This window comes from Sinocyclocheilus anshuiensis, unplaced genomic scaffold (genome assembly GCF_001515605.1).
Source record: "Sinocyclocheilus anshuiensis isolate Anshui unplaced genomic scaffold, SAMN03320099.WGS_v1.1 scaffold272, whole genome shotgun sequence".
Taxonomy (NCBI): Eukaryota; Metazoa; Chordata; class Actinopteri; order Cypriniformes; family Cyprinidae; genus Sinocyclocheilus; species Sinocyclocheilus anshuiensis.
The window spans coordinates 739,951-757,086 of NW_015554117.1; the positions used below are offsets into that span (position 1 = coordinate 739,951).

General features: G+C 36.1%; 2 protein-coding genes across 3 annotated transcripts in view; one reads left to right on the forward strand and one right to left on the reverse strand.

Moving 5' to 3' along the window:
• The window catches only part of LOC107669856 (calsyntenin-2-like), a 64,314-nt gene extending 58,525 nt beyond the window's left edge, over nt 1-5,789 (forward strand). The window contains exons 12-17 of the mRNA XM_016462283.1: nt 71-273; nt 1,386-1,556; nt 1,633-1,775; nt 1,861-1,975; nt 3,260-3,441; nt 5,309-5,789. Coding sequence (XP_016317769.1) covers nt 71-273; nt 1,386-1,556; nt 1,633-1,775; nt 1,861-1,975; nt 3,260-3,441; nt 5,309-5,473 — 979 coding nt within the window. The 3' untranslated portion in view covers nt 5,474-5,789. The remainder of the gene's footprint in view (nt 1-70; nt 274-1,385; nt 1,557-1,632; nt 1,776-1,860; nt 1,976-3,259; nt 3,442-5,308) is intronic.
• Nucleotides 5,790-8,740: 2,951 nt separating this feature from the next.
• Nucleotides 8,741-17,136, reverse strand: part of LOC107669884 (SPRY domain-containing SOCS box protein 4-like) — a 9,968-nt gene continuing 1,572 nt past the window's right edge. Inside the window, exons 2-4 of one of the 2 annotated variants that reach the window (XM_016462314.1) lie at nt 13,737-13,805; nt 11,113-11,965; nt 8,741-9,565 (exon numbers count right to left, since the gene is read on the reverse strand). In XM_016462314.1, coding sequence (XP_016317800.1) covers nt 9,438-9,565; nt 11,113-11,830 — 846 coding nt within the window. In that variant the 5' untranslated portion in view covers nt 11,831-11,965; nt 13,737-13,805 and the 3' untranslated portion in view covers nt 8,741-9,437. Of the gene's footprint in view, nt 9,566-11,095; nt 11,966-13,736; nt 13,806-17,136 lie in introns of both variants that reach the window. The other variant, XM_016462315.1, reaches the window with a different exon arrangement.

The following is a 17,136-nucleotide window of genomic DNA, read 5'->3' on the forward strand; positions in this document are numbered from 1 at the left end:
TGTGTGTGTCTGTATCTAAAATAACACTCAAAAGTGAAAGAATATGTTGTTGTGTTTGTGATCTCTGCAGGTGTTTCGGGGAGGATGTGTGTATTTCCGTCCCTGATATTGAGGCGGTTGTCATGGTAATGCAGCCTAGTGAACCATGCATCACAATCACTGGGGCGGAGCACCTGACCGTCCCCGCCTCCGACCTTGCCCTCGGCCTATCCCTATTCAGAGATTTGCATATCATCAGCACAGTAACAAAAAGCGACGGACAGACAAACACAGGTAGAACCATTTCTAGAATCACCTTTCTTCTCTTAATGGGTAATTTGTTCAAAATTATTATTTACTCACCTTCATATCATTCTAACTTAAAAATTTAAGTTATATATTGTAGTGCTTTTTCAAACCTGTTTTGACCCACCATATTGAATATACAGGAATGAGAATGTGTTTTATCATCATTTTTGGAGCTTGACAGGATCCATTCTATGCCAAAGTGTAGAAAGCATCCTTCTCAACTTTTCCTTGTTTGTTGAACAAAAGAGAGAAAGCCAAAGACATGAGGGAGAGTAAATGATGACAGATTTGTCCTTTTTGGCTGAAGTATTTCTGCAACAAAAACACTCCTGATGAAAACAACCCACAAAGAAAGTCCCCAAACGCTGCACAGAGCACATTATTCACTGACAAACCACAGGTGTAATGCTGTTTTGGTGGCAAACAACAGTAAATGCAAAAAAACATGTTAATAAATCATAAAAGACAGATGCTCACTAAACCCTCCACCCTCACAACACAACACAACACTACACAGAATCTGAAACGCCTCTCCCTCCTTTATCCTCAGGGCTTATACTGTATGTTTACTTTAAATGGGACAAATCATGTTAAACTATATTTTCCTTGCTCTTTCCAATTAAAGTTTCAGTCACTATGTAGATATTCATTAGCATTCAAAAATTTGGGGTCAGTAAGATTTTTTTTTTTTTTAAGAAATTAATACTTAAATTCAGCAAGGATGCATTAAATTGATCAAAAGTGAAAGTAAAGACATTTATAATGTTACGGATGTTACAAAACATTTCCCTTTGAAATAAATGCTGTATCCCATTTTTTCCTTTTCCTTTTTTTTTCTTTTAATTCTCCTTTTATTTATTTGGAGTTTATGTAATGTTTTTCTTTTGCGTTTTGTCTGATGTTTGAGGAGACAATTCACCCAAAAATACAAATTTGATAAAAAAAAATTAAAAAAAACACAACCACATAAAAGTAGTCCACTTGGCTTATGGACTATATGGTATATTATTGAAAAGTATGGAAATTGTAGCAGACAAAGAAAGGAAGGGTTATTTTTATTATTATTCATAATTTGTTTCATCTTTGTATGTGTGCAGATCACAGGTCAGGTGCATTGAAGGAAATCGCACATAATCTGGACTACTGTGACATTATGGTGTTGGGGGAGGGGTTAAGGGCAGGGCTAGAGAGTCTGGAACTGCACCACAGCGCTTTATTGGGCAAACACCTGCAATACGTCAACTCTAGCACTGGCATGTCCATATACGGTAAAAACACTAACTCTACAATTTACTTTTGTTACTCCCTATACAACTGTCTCACATCTTTCATCTTCTGTTTTAGGTGTGGACTCTGTTTGTCACTACGCAGAGGTGATCAGACAGGTGCGTTATCAGAGCCGTCAGGCTGTCGACTCCATCCGCACCTTCAGACTCACCTGCTCTGAGCTCAACGGACGTTACACCAGCGATCAGTATATGTTACAGGTGTGAACCAAACAAAGAAATGCACTAACTGAGCCACGGCTCTGATCTATGGCCTAAAGATGCTCTCTATCACTCTTTCTCCAAGATCAACATCCTTCACAGTGAGGAAGCTACTGAACATGTCAATCATGCGATGGCTCCGCCCAAATACATGCAAATTATTCATCCTACAGTCACAGAATCTAACAGCTACAGCTTAGGTGAGTGAAAGTCATAATGATTGTGTCGGAATGAATTAAGTGTGTCTGTGATTGTTCATTTTGATAAGAGAAACATTAGCTGAGGTGATACCAAACATACTTTATTGATTTATGAATCTCAGTTAATATTATTTTATACATTTCTTAAGTTATACACTACCACTCAAAAGTTTGGGGTTGGTAATATTTTTGAAAGAAGTTACTTCAGGCTCCATTTATTTGATCAAAAACACAGTAAAAATATTGTGTAATATTGTGAAATATTATTACAATTTAAAGTAATTTGAATATATTTTAAAATGTAATTTATTCTTGTGATCAAAGCAGAATTTTCAGCATCATTACTCCAGTCTTCAGTGTCATATGATCCTTCAGAAATCATTCTAATATGCTGATTTGCTGCTTAAGAAACATTTATCATTATTATCAATGTTGGAAACTCTTTTTTTCTGCTTCATATTTTTTGTGGAAACTGTGATACATTTTTTTTTCAGGATTCTTTGATGAATAGAAAGTTCAAAAGAACAGCATTTCTTTAAAATATAAATCTTTTGTAACATTGTAAATGGTTTGCTGTCATTTTTGATTATTTTAATGCATCTTTTCAGAATAAAGTTAGTAATTTCTTAAAATAAAATAAAAATCATACTGACCCCAGATTTTTGAACTGAAGTTTATAAAGTACTGTTAATGTTTTATGAAGGAACAAGAAATAACAATTAACAATAAAATTGTTAAAAAATAAAAGTATATTGTTCATTGTTAGCTCATGATACTTAATGCATTAACTAATGTTAACAAAATGTCATTCAAACAGTATTTTCAATATATCGTACCATGTAGGGTTGGGAAACACAGAACTGGTTCCAGTTTATAACCAATGCCAGTGTAGTCTGATTTTTGAACAAATGATTCTTTAAAAAAAAAAAATACTTAAATCAGGTTATGAATCACTTACTGAATCAGTTGGAAGGGTTATTGACTTTGACTTAACCGCTAGTTATTACTTTCATAAACTCAAATGAACCAAAAACTGTAACTATGTTACTTAAGATTCACATTCAATACAGTTTGATTCAGTGAGGCTTCCTTAAAAGTACCAAAAGAATCATTGCAATCATTAAGAAACCAACTGACAAAAAACTCAGTAAAACTAGGCAATTATTTATTACAACATACTAAACAGATGTGACTGTCATCCCTCACAGCTTCAAGTCAAATTATGACATCTACTCTAAAGTCTATAGGGTGTAAGATTTAGACGTGTTTATTGTCTTTCTGTAGTTGTCCTTGCCGTTGCTACTGCGGTCATTGTGGTGTGTATCGCCGCCCTGCTGGTGGTGCTGCTGAGTGTTTACCGCCTCAACCAACCACAAAACCAAGAGCACATTCACACACACACGCTGCCAGAGAAACAAGCGGACTGTGACAGATCCTCTCTCTCCATCACCGTCAACCCTCTGGAGGTACGACAAACCGTCTACATGCTCAAGCAACACAAGACACCATAACGTAAAGAAGCTGCCAAAATGATGACGCCTGTCAAACTGCCACAGCATGCACGAGTCTCCGTGAAAACGAAAACTTTTCTTTATAGCTGGTAGGACAGAACAGCAGTCACACAATCAGCTAGAGCTGAACAACTGATTTAAACACAGTCGTTTCTAAAAAAATATATATATATATATATATATATAAAAAAATGAAATACTAAAGTTGTGTGAGAGATCATTGGCCTAGTATTTTGCCATGAAGTTGGACATGTCATGTTCCTCAATCAATATCTCTTTTGGTCCAACATCTTTATAAACCAATCAGATTTGAAGGTTAGTGTTTCAATAACATTCTACCAAGACTATCCTTTCCCTCTGGTTTTATAGGTAGTTAACGGTTAGTTAAGAATTGGGAATTGGGCAAAGTTAAAATACTCAGAGATTCAATAGTATGGCCACTAAATGTAAATCATTTAAGTGTTAGATGGATAGTTCACCCAAAAATTAAAATTCTGTCATCATTTACTCACCCTCATATCGTTCCAAACCTGCATGCCTTCTTTCTCTGAAACACAAAAGAAGACATTCTGAAAAACAAAAGTGCAAGTCATACATGAAATGACATTAGTGTGAGTAAATGATGATGGAACTTTTAGTTTTGAGTGACACGGAACTCCATAAACCCTAAAATAACTCACTTTTTTTTTTTTTTTTTTTAAACAGCTTTACATCTCAGATACATGTTTTAACAGAATTTAAAATGTGTTTTTTCTAAAATGAAAAGCTTCACATTTCTGCCACTAAAATTGGCCCCATTAAGTGCCTCATTGTAGCTTTGATTTGTGCTTTTTAAAGAAAAGGAGGAATGAGACGAAATGAATTTTTGTAAATTTCCACATTCACATCACTTCAAAAACTCTGTATGACTTACTTTCTTCCTGAATCTTCACAATTGCAGTGAATTTTCTTGTATATAACTATAAATGATGTCTCCTCCTCAGCACAAAATCCTGTGAAAAATTAAGAAAACACTGTGACAAAGCAGAATTGTAATGTTTAGATAATCAACCAAATTAATATTGAGTATTACAGCTGAACAAGATGTTTAAGTGTTCAATAGTCAAATTTTGAAGCATGTTCACATTGCTCTTTTCCTTCCAATGAAAGCTGTCGAGCTCCCGAAACTGGCAAAAACATCATAAAAGCATAATAAGAGTATTTGTCTAATATTCCAAGTCTTCTGAAGTTGTATGACAGCTTTTTGTGCCGAACAGGCTGATATTACTTTATTTACTAAAATTACAGCTTGACAGCCATATTCACCATTCATGTTCTTTGTTCGGAAAAGAGCAGCTTGAACTTTCAGCTATAAATATCTTCTTTTGTGTTCCCCGGAAGAAAGTAAGAGTTAGGGCTGCACGATTATGTCAACAAATATAATTGCCGATAATTCCCTTGAAATTGTAATTTTTTGTAACGATTTTCACAATTTACATTGAATGATGTTTTGATTAGCTTTATGCCATTGTTTGAAGGGGTAGGTTTAGGGTTAGGTTGGGGTAGACGTTAATAAAACAGAATGTGATAGGTAGCAAATTTAATTTATTCTTATTTTATGGCGAGATTTTGCGTCACTTCCGGCCGTAGCTGTATCCCTTCTACGCATTTCACTCACTTAACTCCAGAGGGCTCCAAAGTCAAAAAAACTACATACAGTTGCTTTATTCTTTTCTCATTTTTCAATATTTCATTTAAATTACTCTGAAGGAGAGTAACCAGACAAATGGAAAGAATTTGAATATTTCTGTTTGTCACAACAGATTAATTTGGTTCATTCCAGAGCTTTCAGGAGCTTCAGTCAGCAGAAGAAGTAACTGAGGAGGAAGAGGAAGATGACTGCGATATCTCTACTACAGAATCAGACAGCGATGAAGAGGAAACCACCATGTCTTCCATACATCATCAGACCAGGATGCAATGGGGAACATCAACATTACACTGCTGAAAACACATTCACACGCTCGAAAACACAACGCTTCTACCTGTAGCATTCTGTAGTGACCTGCAATACAAGCGAGTTGACATGCAAACACACTTCGAAAGACTTCGAAACAGCTCTGATCCTTTGTTTCTGATCGATACAGTTTTGGTGTGAGATGACAAACTAATAAAAGTCTGTCTTTTCCCTTTACACTCTCTGTCTCCGCTGGAGGACAGAATATGAGACAGTGAAGTCACAGAAGAACCTCTCGAGCAGCAGCCTGTTCAGGCTTTTGATTAAAGAGAGTTTCTTTTTTGAGGCCTCTACAGCGCATCTTATTTTCTCTCCCCTCACAGATAGCACAGGTACGTCTGCAAGATGTCTGTTGAAGATCGCTTCATCTGGAAAGCATCTGCTGTGAACAAACATCTGATAGACGCCTTTAAGATGTCAGTTTTACATACATTCTAATAACTTAGACATTTTCTAAACGTCTATTTGACATCTGATAGGAAAGGCCCTATAGACGTATTGCAGATGAGCAAACACTCTAAAAAATACGTCATGCAGATATAAATGTAGACGTCAAATAGACGTCTCCGTGATGTACAGTACACTACCAGTCAAAAGTTTTTAAATAAAAAAAAGCTTTTGTAACATTACACATTATACCATTCAAAAGCTTGGAGTCGGTATAATTTATTTTTGGGTTTTTTTATGCGGGGGGGGTTATAGAAATTAATACTTTTATTCAGCAAGGATGCTTTAAATTGATCAAAAGTCATGATAAAGACATTTATGTTAAGATTTCTATTTCAGATGAATGCTAACTAAGAAACCTGAAAAAATACTACTCAGCTGTTTTCAACATAATAATCAGAAATGTTTCTTGAGCAGCAAAGCAGCATATTAGAATGATTTCTGAAGGATCATATGACACTGAAGACTGGAGTAATGATGCTGGAAATTCAGCTTTGATCACAGAAATATAATTTACAGTTTAAAATATATTCAAATATAAAGCAGTCATTTTAAATAGTAAAAATATTTCACTATATTACTGCTTTTGCTGTACTTCGGATCAAATAAATGCAGGCTTGGTGAGCAGAAGAGACTTCTTTAGAAAAAAAAAACATTAAAAATCTTACTGTTCAAAAACTTTCGACTGGTAGTACACGGCAGATGCTTTCCAGATGAAGTGATCTTTAACAGACATCTTGCAGACGTACGTGTGCTATCTAACGTTTAATGTGAAACTATCATCTCTAATAAACCTGAAAACTCACGTCCTTGAAGAAAATATTTTTTTAAATCCGTACGTGCTCCTTTTTAAGTGTCGTCTTACTCCATCGGTCTCTCTTGTGTGTAACATGCGGTGCATTTGTGTGCGAGTGGTTTTGTAAATGACTTTTCTCTCATAAAATGCAAATGAATGGTTTATATCTGTGTTTGTACATCTTACCGACTCAATCTGCTCTTTTTTGTGGTCGCTGCTGGACTTTCTCTACATAAGTCAATAAAAACGGTTTTAAGAAATTGGTCACCTAATTCATTTTACTCATAAACGTGGCTGTTAAATGGTTGTTTTACTGGAATTTAACCACAATAAAGTCTATTATCGTCGCACTGGCACTGCAGACTGGTGAGACGCCATGTGAGTCACACAACAGCGACATCTAGTGGCGCAACATGTGTAGCACGTTCATATAGTCATTGTGTTCTCATATATTTTAGTAGCCTAATTGTCAGGTTGGGGGCAAGTGTCCTATATAGTTATATTTAAAGACAAAAAAAAAGGCCACAGTTTTTAGACTGGATGTCCTGTACAGAGCACATTCAGGGCTTTTTATAGATATCAAATGTTTGAAGGTTTGATCATGAACACACCTCCTTGGTCTTTAAATATTTAATTCAATTCAAGTTTATTTGTATAGCGCTTTTCACGAGGTGAGTCTAGAGGAAAGATTAAGATTATTAAATATGACGGATATTGACAGAATGATCAAATTTAGCACTCTTAGGGAAATATGATAATGTTTTGCAATTATTATTTAAATGACTCATTTTCAAATTGTTTGTCATAAACATCTCAGAAAAATGTTATGGGATTTCAAATCGGAATATGACTTTTTGTTACGAAACGGGGCATAATTTTCATACATGTCTTCTGTAGAGGACACCAGGACAAACATCATGTCAATCAGCCATTTTGGGGAGACACAAAAAATTATAGATCAATATTCCTATGAAATATGAGATATTCTTATGAAAATGTTGCCAAGTTATTACTGGCATTATTACACTTCTTGTTTTCATTATGGTTTGCCCCAAGAACACATTAATATGCAAATAAGATGCAATGTATAGAATGAGAATACCAATTTATGGACATTTTACGCACATATTCCATAAAGTACAGTAGTATATCAACTCATTCTGTTATATCTTTCATAACATAGTTGAGAATCATCTTTGTACAAAGTTTGGTTTAAAAGTAGCCTCAAACCTGAAAACTGATTGGTGAATGAAAAAAAAATAAAACACTGTTTTTGCCTATACATGCCTTTTAATGTCAATTTTTTTATTTTATTTTATTATTAGTTTTTTTTAATAACTTAGTCCTGGTGTCCTCTACAAAGGACATACAATAAAATATCTTTTTTCAAAAATATTTTTTTCTCCATTTGTTTTTTATGCTCCAACCAATGTAATGACAAAAACAAACAAAAAATTCACAAAGCTTTTTATTCTGGTTCTCAGGAGGATATTATACATTTTTAAATAAAGACATTATAACTGGTCATTCAAATGGTTTCCAACAAGAGTATTTAATCATGATGAGGATGTTGTTGTTGATGATGATGATTATAAAAAAACAATGACACATTCAATAAAATTGTGACAAATGTGTGACAACATGCCCCGTTAAAGGGTCAACATTCAAATAACTATCTTAATATATTGATGAGACATAGAATGTGTTATATCAAGTAAAATATAAATACATATTTCATATCTATCATATTCAAATATAAAAAAAAAATACTTAGCATAACTAGCTATTTACTGTTCAGCGGTGTTGCTTTTGGGTGTTGTTCTTCAGAAAACCCCAATGATCCATAAACGGAATAATATAAACCCGAAACCCGATTAGAAAGATGTAAATACAACATAAGCAGGTTAGTCAAAACTACTGTGAAAACGCACTTATAAACATGTCGTCACATCAGAATCAAACATTTGATTTTAAACGCAACTGAGACTACAGAAGTAAAAGAGAAGCAGACAGCGTTTGGCTTTGGAGTTTTATTTTTATTCACATTTCAAAGGTCACGAATGAACAAAGTCTTGTCTGCTGTCTTGCGGGTTTCTGTTGGATCCGTGAAAAAGACAAGCATCCATTTCATATAAAAATCAAATCTGTAAAAAAGTCTGGTTGACAGACGCTGTGGCACATTTCAAAGCCGCATATATACGCTAAAAACATCAGAAAACTGATTTAATCAGCTTCGTCATGAACACAAATGAAAGCAAACTCATAATAAACATGAACAGAAAAAGATTTTTAAAATTTCTCAGGCACTGCAGATGTGTATTAGTTAAAACTGGTGAAAGAATTAGAACCTGTTGTCTGGAATAAAATGCATTAGTTTAATATAATTATGTTGGATTTATGTCCAAGAAAGCTAGGTCCTTAGTGTTTAGATAAAAGTGAAAGAAAAAGCAAAAATCATCAGCTCATAAGAAAATTATTTCCATGGAAGACTTGAGTCATTCTCACACACAAATACAGACACCTTCTCATTACTCACCTCATAATCATGTATAAAACCAGATACTCGTCATCCGGCTGCTCAAATCTGTAGCGTCCGTCCCTACGACACTTAAAGTCTGTGCACAGCACAAAGCTTCTACAGCACTGCAGATCATTTCTGAGTGCATTTTCAGTGAATGTAGGTGATTTTTTAGCTGTGTGTGTTTGTGTCTCTCATTGGTACTGCAGGTAGCTCTTGAGCGTCTGTGGCAGTGGCAGAGACTGGATGTGATGGATTCGGTGGCGTCCCAGAGCCTGTCGTGCCGCCCTCCTGCACAGCTCCATCAGCGGCAGGGGTTCAGCTATGGGACAGAGCAGAGGTCAGTTAGGGCCAAGGGTCAAAGACCTCAAGCGATCATGTGAAAACACTCATTAGGACTTCAAAGACCAGCAATGATCCTTGATAAGCTGAATGATTCATGATGTTGCAAACGAACGGTTAAACATCTAGTTTAACATTGTAGTTTAACATCTGTTTAAAGTACAATTTACTTTTTAAATATAGTGTTGAAAATGATGACAAAGCATTGTGAGACATTAGTGGAACTTAAGAACTGACTTTAAACACTACCTGTTGAAAGTTAGGGGTCAGTATGATTATTTAAAAAAAAATATATAATAATCCTGAAATAAAATTCAGGAAGGATGCATTAAAATGATCAAAAGTGACAGTGTTTTATAGTTACAAAATATTTCTATTCCACATAAATGCTCTTCGTTTGAACTGAAATAAAAGTATCCATTTCCACAAAAATATTAAGAAGCAAAAACGGTTTTCAACATTGATCACAATAAGAAAATCAGTATATTAGAATGATTTCTGAAAGATCATGTGACACTGAAGACTGGAGTAATGATGCTGAGAATTCAGCTTTGATCACAGCAATAAATTACATTTTAAAATATTCAAATAGAATATTTAAAACAGTAATTTTTAATTGTAATTATATTTCATAATTATACAGTGTTTATTGTATTTTTTGGTGAGCAGGAGAGACTTTTCAAAAACATCAAAAAATAAATAAAAAATAAAAATAAAAAAAAGACCAACCCCAAACATTTCAACAGTAGTGAATACTGACTTTAAAAAAAAAAGAAAGAAAGAAATGTGATGTTAGTGAAAAGATCCTGCAACACAGCAAGTGAATTTTATAAAATAGGTGTGACTTGCATATCCAACTATATTTAGATCAACTGTAAGTAGGCTTTTGGGGGAAGAAAAAAGAAAAGAATAAAATGCTACTAAGTGTAGGATACGGCCCTTTTAAACGTTTCTGTAAAAAAACATGTAAAACCCCTATTAAATTGCCTTTTCAGAGAAGTTTGCTTGTGAAAGGAAAGGAAAGGACGTGATGTGTGGCCAAGTATGTGGCTCTGCATTTAACCCATTTAACACAGCAGTGGCTAGTCAATGCTGCAGCACCCGGGTAGCAGTTGGGGGCTCGGTGTCTTCCTCAAGGGTCTCACCTCAGTCGTGGTATTGAGGGTGGAAGAGAGCGCAGCTCATTCACTCCCCCCACCTACAATCCCTGCCGGACCGGAGACTCGAACCCATGACCTTTGGGTTACAAGTCCGACTCTCTAACCATTAGGCCACGACTGCCCCACTGTGGACATAATTTCTAAAAACTGCTATTACAGAAAAGCAGTAGAACAACATGTTTTTCCCAGTTACTATGAGTGATTGCGCAATTACGCACATCATGAAGCAACAGCAAAGCTATGAAGAGCATTTCTAAAGAGCTGGACTGAAATCAACATGCACTGCCCATGGATGGCGTCATGGCGATGACAGAAAATATGAGAAAAGGAGGAAAAACAAGAAGCAGAACCTGAAAAAGACACGTACGGTCTAATCCGTTGATGTAGGTCATGGTGACCTCGCAGTGACCCCACACGGCGCTGACGATCGGGTACAGCCTCTTCCCCTTCAGCCCGCGAAACGCCACGCCCAGGTAGTTCCCGTCGGCGCAGAATCCCAGCGTTCCCTCGTCCATGTCCAGAACCACCAGAATCTCCTCAGGCACCGAGAACGTCCCTTCGTCCTCCTCGTCCTCGATAAACTCCGGGTACGACGGCGCCGGGCCAGTCCGGCTCTTTCTGTCGTGGTAAAGCCGACCTCGTCCCAAGTCCCAACCCCAGGCTTCGGCATCGCTGCCGATTAGGGCGGAATATCCGACGGCTCGCAAGGGAGCCAAAGAAGTCGCGACCCCAACTACGGCATGTGTGCCGCGCTGCCGTACGGGCCAGCGCAAAGTCCAAGCGTGCAAACCGCGGGTAAATCCGACTTTTCCCCGCACACAGTCCGTGCTTTGGGCCACCGGGTGGCGGTGGAACGTGAGCCGGTCGTTGTCTTTGATGAAGAGGTTTAGTGAGCGGTCGTCTGGGTTCCAGGCGTGCTGAAGCTGGATTTCCGGTCCCGCCGGCGGCATGTCCAACAACAGCTCCAGACGGGCAGGTAACTGGACGCCACGGCTACGGAGCGACGCACACACCGGCGGATACGCCAGCTCGCTCGTCTCCGGCTCATCCGCGGATTTCACCACACCCGACACCCTCTGCCCCATCACGGCCCAGCCACGGGCATCAACAACCACAGCCGGGGTTACCTCATGAGCAGGACGGACCGGTGAGCGGCAGCCAATCAGAAGAGACGACACGGTCCCATGCACAAGAAGAAGTCCAGAGCGGAGTCGGCAGCACTGTAATATAAAACAAAAGAGAGTAAGGAAGATTGTTGTGACTTTCAAAGACACAGTGTGTTATATATTGCCGCACTTGAAACTAATCAAACAAACCGCAGACTTATAAAAACTCATTTTTAGCTAAATATTTTTAGTTACATTTTTTTAGTTCTACCCAGTATGGCTGCAGGTTTAAAACAGGAAAAGGCAAAAGAAACAGTACAGAATACGTAAAGAAAAGCAGTGGACGCGCTTCACTAAAGAGACAATTCTCTAGACTAAGATTAGTTTTCACACTATCTGAAGGAGCCGCTTTCACTCACACTCTACCAGAAGAATGACAGAATCGCTTCTGAACCAGAGAAGACAGCGGTTTCACAAGAGCATGTGGATGGGAAGTGGGAAAGAAACAACGACACACAAACGTGCAGTCAAAACAGCCACGTGCCCACGAGTCAAAAAGCAAACTTGCACTGTCCAAAACCTAGTCCAGTAATTTATTTTCTCCAGAAAAGGAGTCACATTTGTCACATCCTTCACTTATTCCAGCTAGTTCTGTTACTGAACGGAGACCCCAGGAGCCAAACCCTTCTCAGGAAATGAACTCGACTGGTCTAAACCAAACAAACACACTCACACCATAACAAACCAAGACAGCAAGATAAAATAAAGAAAAGGAGGTGATGAGAAAAAAAATTATATTTCTATGACAATTCAAAGTTAAATCTCACCCAAAATGTGAGAATGCAGCAACTAAACATGCAAGTTTATAAACTAAGTGCTAGTGTAGAGAAAAGATGAGATGTCATTGCAAGGGGATGGGAAGTTAGGCTAATGTTTTACTTAAAGATTATGAAGGCACATGAATTAAAAAAACAAAATAAAAAATGTATTATATTGCAGTGTTTAAATTGTCAATTTTGATGTGATGGGGACTAAAACATTTAAATTTTAAGAAATTAGGACAGCCATAAATATCAGTTTTACAGTGTTTACATTTTTTTTTTTACTTTTTTCAAAATAATATCTTTATTTAATATTTTTAATATATTACTACTACTACTTCTACTAATTATTATTTTATTTTATAAGTATTATCTTATTTTAGTTATAATAAATTATTATTAATATTATTGTTGTGAATGTAATATTGATATTTTAATGATGTAATAAATAACTAATAAATGCACTACTACTACTACTAATAATAATAATAATAATAACAACAACAATACATTATTATTACTATTATATAATCATATTGGTATATAAATTACAAAAATCTTTGGCCAGCCCTAAAAACAAGCACAGCAAAAATCACTACACAACAACAGCACACCTCTCCTCAACCAGACACATTATTTGAGGAATCATTCATGTCTGAAACACAAATATTGCGGCATGTGTTACACACTAAAGTTCAATACTAAGTTCTAGTGGTTTGTTTAGATCACCAACTATGAGCCTATATAGTAATGAAAGAAAAAAGAAGAATGTGAGATTTTACCGAGATTTTGTCCACACAATCAACACAAGACACACAAGAACAAAGTCTGAGCTTACCCTCCATGCCTTGCTGCTTCTGTGTCAGCATAGAGCAGGAGAAAAGGGAGAAAATGAAAGGGGGTAAAGCAGTTCAGAGTGGAGCAATTCCAGAGCAATTCTCCTCCCTCACCGAGCACCAAACACATGCCTGGCTTTCCGCTGCGCTCTCTCTAGTCCCTCATGATGATGGTGATTCACTGGAATAAACTGTGGAGTAAGTGTGAATAACTGAGCAAACACTCACCTTCCGGATCACTGCAGGACTGAAGGAGGATCCACATCAGCCGGACGACTTTTATCAGGCCTCAAACTCCTGCACAGAGACAAAGAAGAGTTCTGTTAGGAGAAATGCTACCTGTGCCCAACCAGAACCAGGAAGTGAGAATCTCATCGGTCAGCACACACACATACATAAACTTTCTCTCAGGCAGAAAAAAATAAGGTTATCTTTTTTTCATTTTCACTATACATATAAATACATGTAAACAGCTATATATATATTTATATATATATAAATAAATAAATACAGTAATTTGTTACTAAAATGTGTCCTGAGCAAGCAGTGTACCCAACATTCCCCCAAAACAGCGTTTGAGAGTCACTTTTATAAAGTAAACATTGACCCACTGGCTAGTCAACTACAGTGAGCAGTCGTGCACGTCCTAGTGGACACAGCAGCAGCTGGTCAAGCCTGACTATAGGACACCCTCCATCTGTCACACCTGCCAGCCACGGGCATCAACAACCACAGCCGGGGTTACCTCATGAGCAGGACGGACCGGTGAGCGGCAGCCAATCAGAAGAGACGACACGGTCCCATGCACAAGAAGAAGTCCAGAGCGGAGTCGGCAGCACTGTAATATAAAACAAAAGAGAGTAAGGAAGATTGTTGTGACTTTCAAAGACACAGTGTGTTATATATTGCCGCACTTGAAACTAATCAAACAAACCGCAGACTAGGTGTCAATTTTGAGTACACTTGGACTCTCCCTTGAACTCTCACGCACAATGACATCATGATTCCTAACATTTCAATAAACAACATGGAGGAAGGGCTTATTTCTGCTGAGAGAGGCACAAAATTAGAATAAGATAGTGAATATTTAAAGTAATTTCAAACTTCTTTTGAATACAGTATTTTTCAAATATTCACTACTGTTCAAAAACGTTTAATACTTTGAGAAGTTTCTTCTGCTCACCAAGACTGTATTTATTTGATCTAAAACACAAAAAAATGGTAATATTGTGAAATACTATTACAATTTTAAATACCCGTTTTTTTATTGTAATATATTTAAAAATATAATTTATTTCTGTGATGCAAAGCAGAATTTTCAGCATCATTACTCCAGTCTTCAGTGTCACACGATCTTCAGAAATCAGTCTAATATGCTGATTTGCTGCTCAAGAAGCATTTCTTCTCATTATGTTGAAAACAGTTGCATTTTTTTCAAAAGAACAACATTCGTTTGAAATAGATGTGTCCTGAGCAAGCAGTGTACCCAACATTCCCCCAAAACAGCGTTTGAGAGTCACTTTTATAAAGTAAACATTGACCCACTGGCTAGTCAACTACAGTGAGCAGTCGTGCACGTCCTAGTGGACACAGCAGCAGCTGGTCAAGCCTGACTATAGGACACCCTCCATCTGTCACACCTGCATTATTCATGTTTGTAGTGTCCTACATTAAAAACGTATCAAAAACGCTTTATAGATTCACTGACCCAGATTTGAGTACAGCCTTGGTAATGGCCAATCCCATCCCAACTTTAAATAAATAAATAAAAAATTCAACTCAATAAATCAGATAAATGCATTTATTATTATTTATTCCAAAATATGAAGATGAAAGAGATCCACACTCTTTCAAATTCAGCCAAAAAGGCTTACAACATTTATTGCTCAGAGGTCACAAAAATATGTACAAAAAAAAGTGCAAAGGTGAAGAACGTTTTCGGGTATTACCCCTTCCTCGGTGCCAAGTATTTATTCCATAAATAATAATTTAAAAAAATTCTCTAATTTATGTCAGTACCAAAAACAAAATCTAATATGCTGATTTGCTGCTCAAGAAGCATTTCTTCTCATTATGTTGAAAACAGTTGCATTTTTTTCAAAAGAACAACATTCGTTTGAAATAGAAATCTTTTGTAGAAATAATAAATAATAAATGTCTTTGCCAATATTGATCAATTTAATGCATCCTAGCTATCAGTTATACAATTTATATTATATATTTTTTATTTTTCAATCCAAAAAAAAAAGAGAGAGAAGCTTACCAAGTCAACTCAGTAAGGGTTATGGCATTAAACTTGAACAGATAAATGTACTTTATTGCTCAGAGGTCACAAAAATATGTACAAAAAAAAGTGCAAAGGTGAAGAACGTTTTCGGGTATTACCCCTTCCTCGGTGCCAAGTATTTATTCCATAAATAATAATTTAAAAAAATTCTCTAATTTATGTCAGTACCAAAAACAAAATAGCTTAAAATGCAATGGAATACAATACACTCTATCAGCACTTAACAGCAGTCATTTACAATAAAAAGTCATTATGAGTCATTAATACAATAAAAAAAATGTCTTAAGCTGTAGAAAGTTTTATTGTTGTATACTTGTTTTTTTTTTATTTTACAGTAAAATTACAATAGTAATATTTCTTATTGTTTTGTTTAATAATAATAATAATAATAATAATAATAATAATACTTTATTATCATTATTATTATAATTAACAACATTTAATAATACTAATATTATTATTATTATTAATAATAATAATAGCCATTGATATATTATCACAAAATTTGGACCAAATTGCACAGAAAACCTATCATTTGTTTTACAATCATACTTTAAATTTGCAATTGCAATTTTTATAAATAAATAAATAGACAATTCACAAATAAATTTTCCCCAAATCGTGCCACCTTTTTTTTTGCATAGCATTGATTTGGCAAAATTGTCAATACTAATAACTTTTTTTAGGTGTTAAAACTTCATGTACAAGAGCACTACATGTGGCCAGTGACTCCACCAGCATGACTTTCACAACCAGTCGCAATAAAGTTCAAAGGTCAGACAGAGTTCAACATCAGGCCAATGAAGACTCCTGAAGCATTAGTCGAGATGTTGTTTTGTGTTTCCGTGACGACCTCGTCCTCCGTTTGACCCCGGTGCAGAGACCATGTCTTTGCATGACCCATAAAAAAGTTGAAAATAGAACGAGATGAAAGAAAGAGGACGAGGAAACAGCTACTGAGACTTCCTGCTTCCCTCTCTCGTTCTGAGCATGCTCAAAAAAAGTGATTTGAGCTTGACCTCAGCTGACAGACAGCAGAAAACAGAAGCTAAGAAAATGAAAAGTGGCCTCTTGATGAGGCGATTCAGTTGAGTAGAGAGTCAAAACTTTACCAGCAGCAGGTAAAAAGCAGCTGCTTTTTTACTATGAAGAGTGAAAGTTGCTGTATTTCAACACTCACATTATTGCATCTATCTGAAAACAGTAAAACATAAGACAATAACACAGGCCTAGGTGACCAAACGTTTGAATTAAAAAATTTAATAAAATAAAAAAAAATAAATAAATAAATAAAATATATATATATATATATATATATACAGTGGGTACGGAAAGTATTCA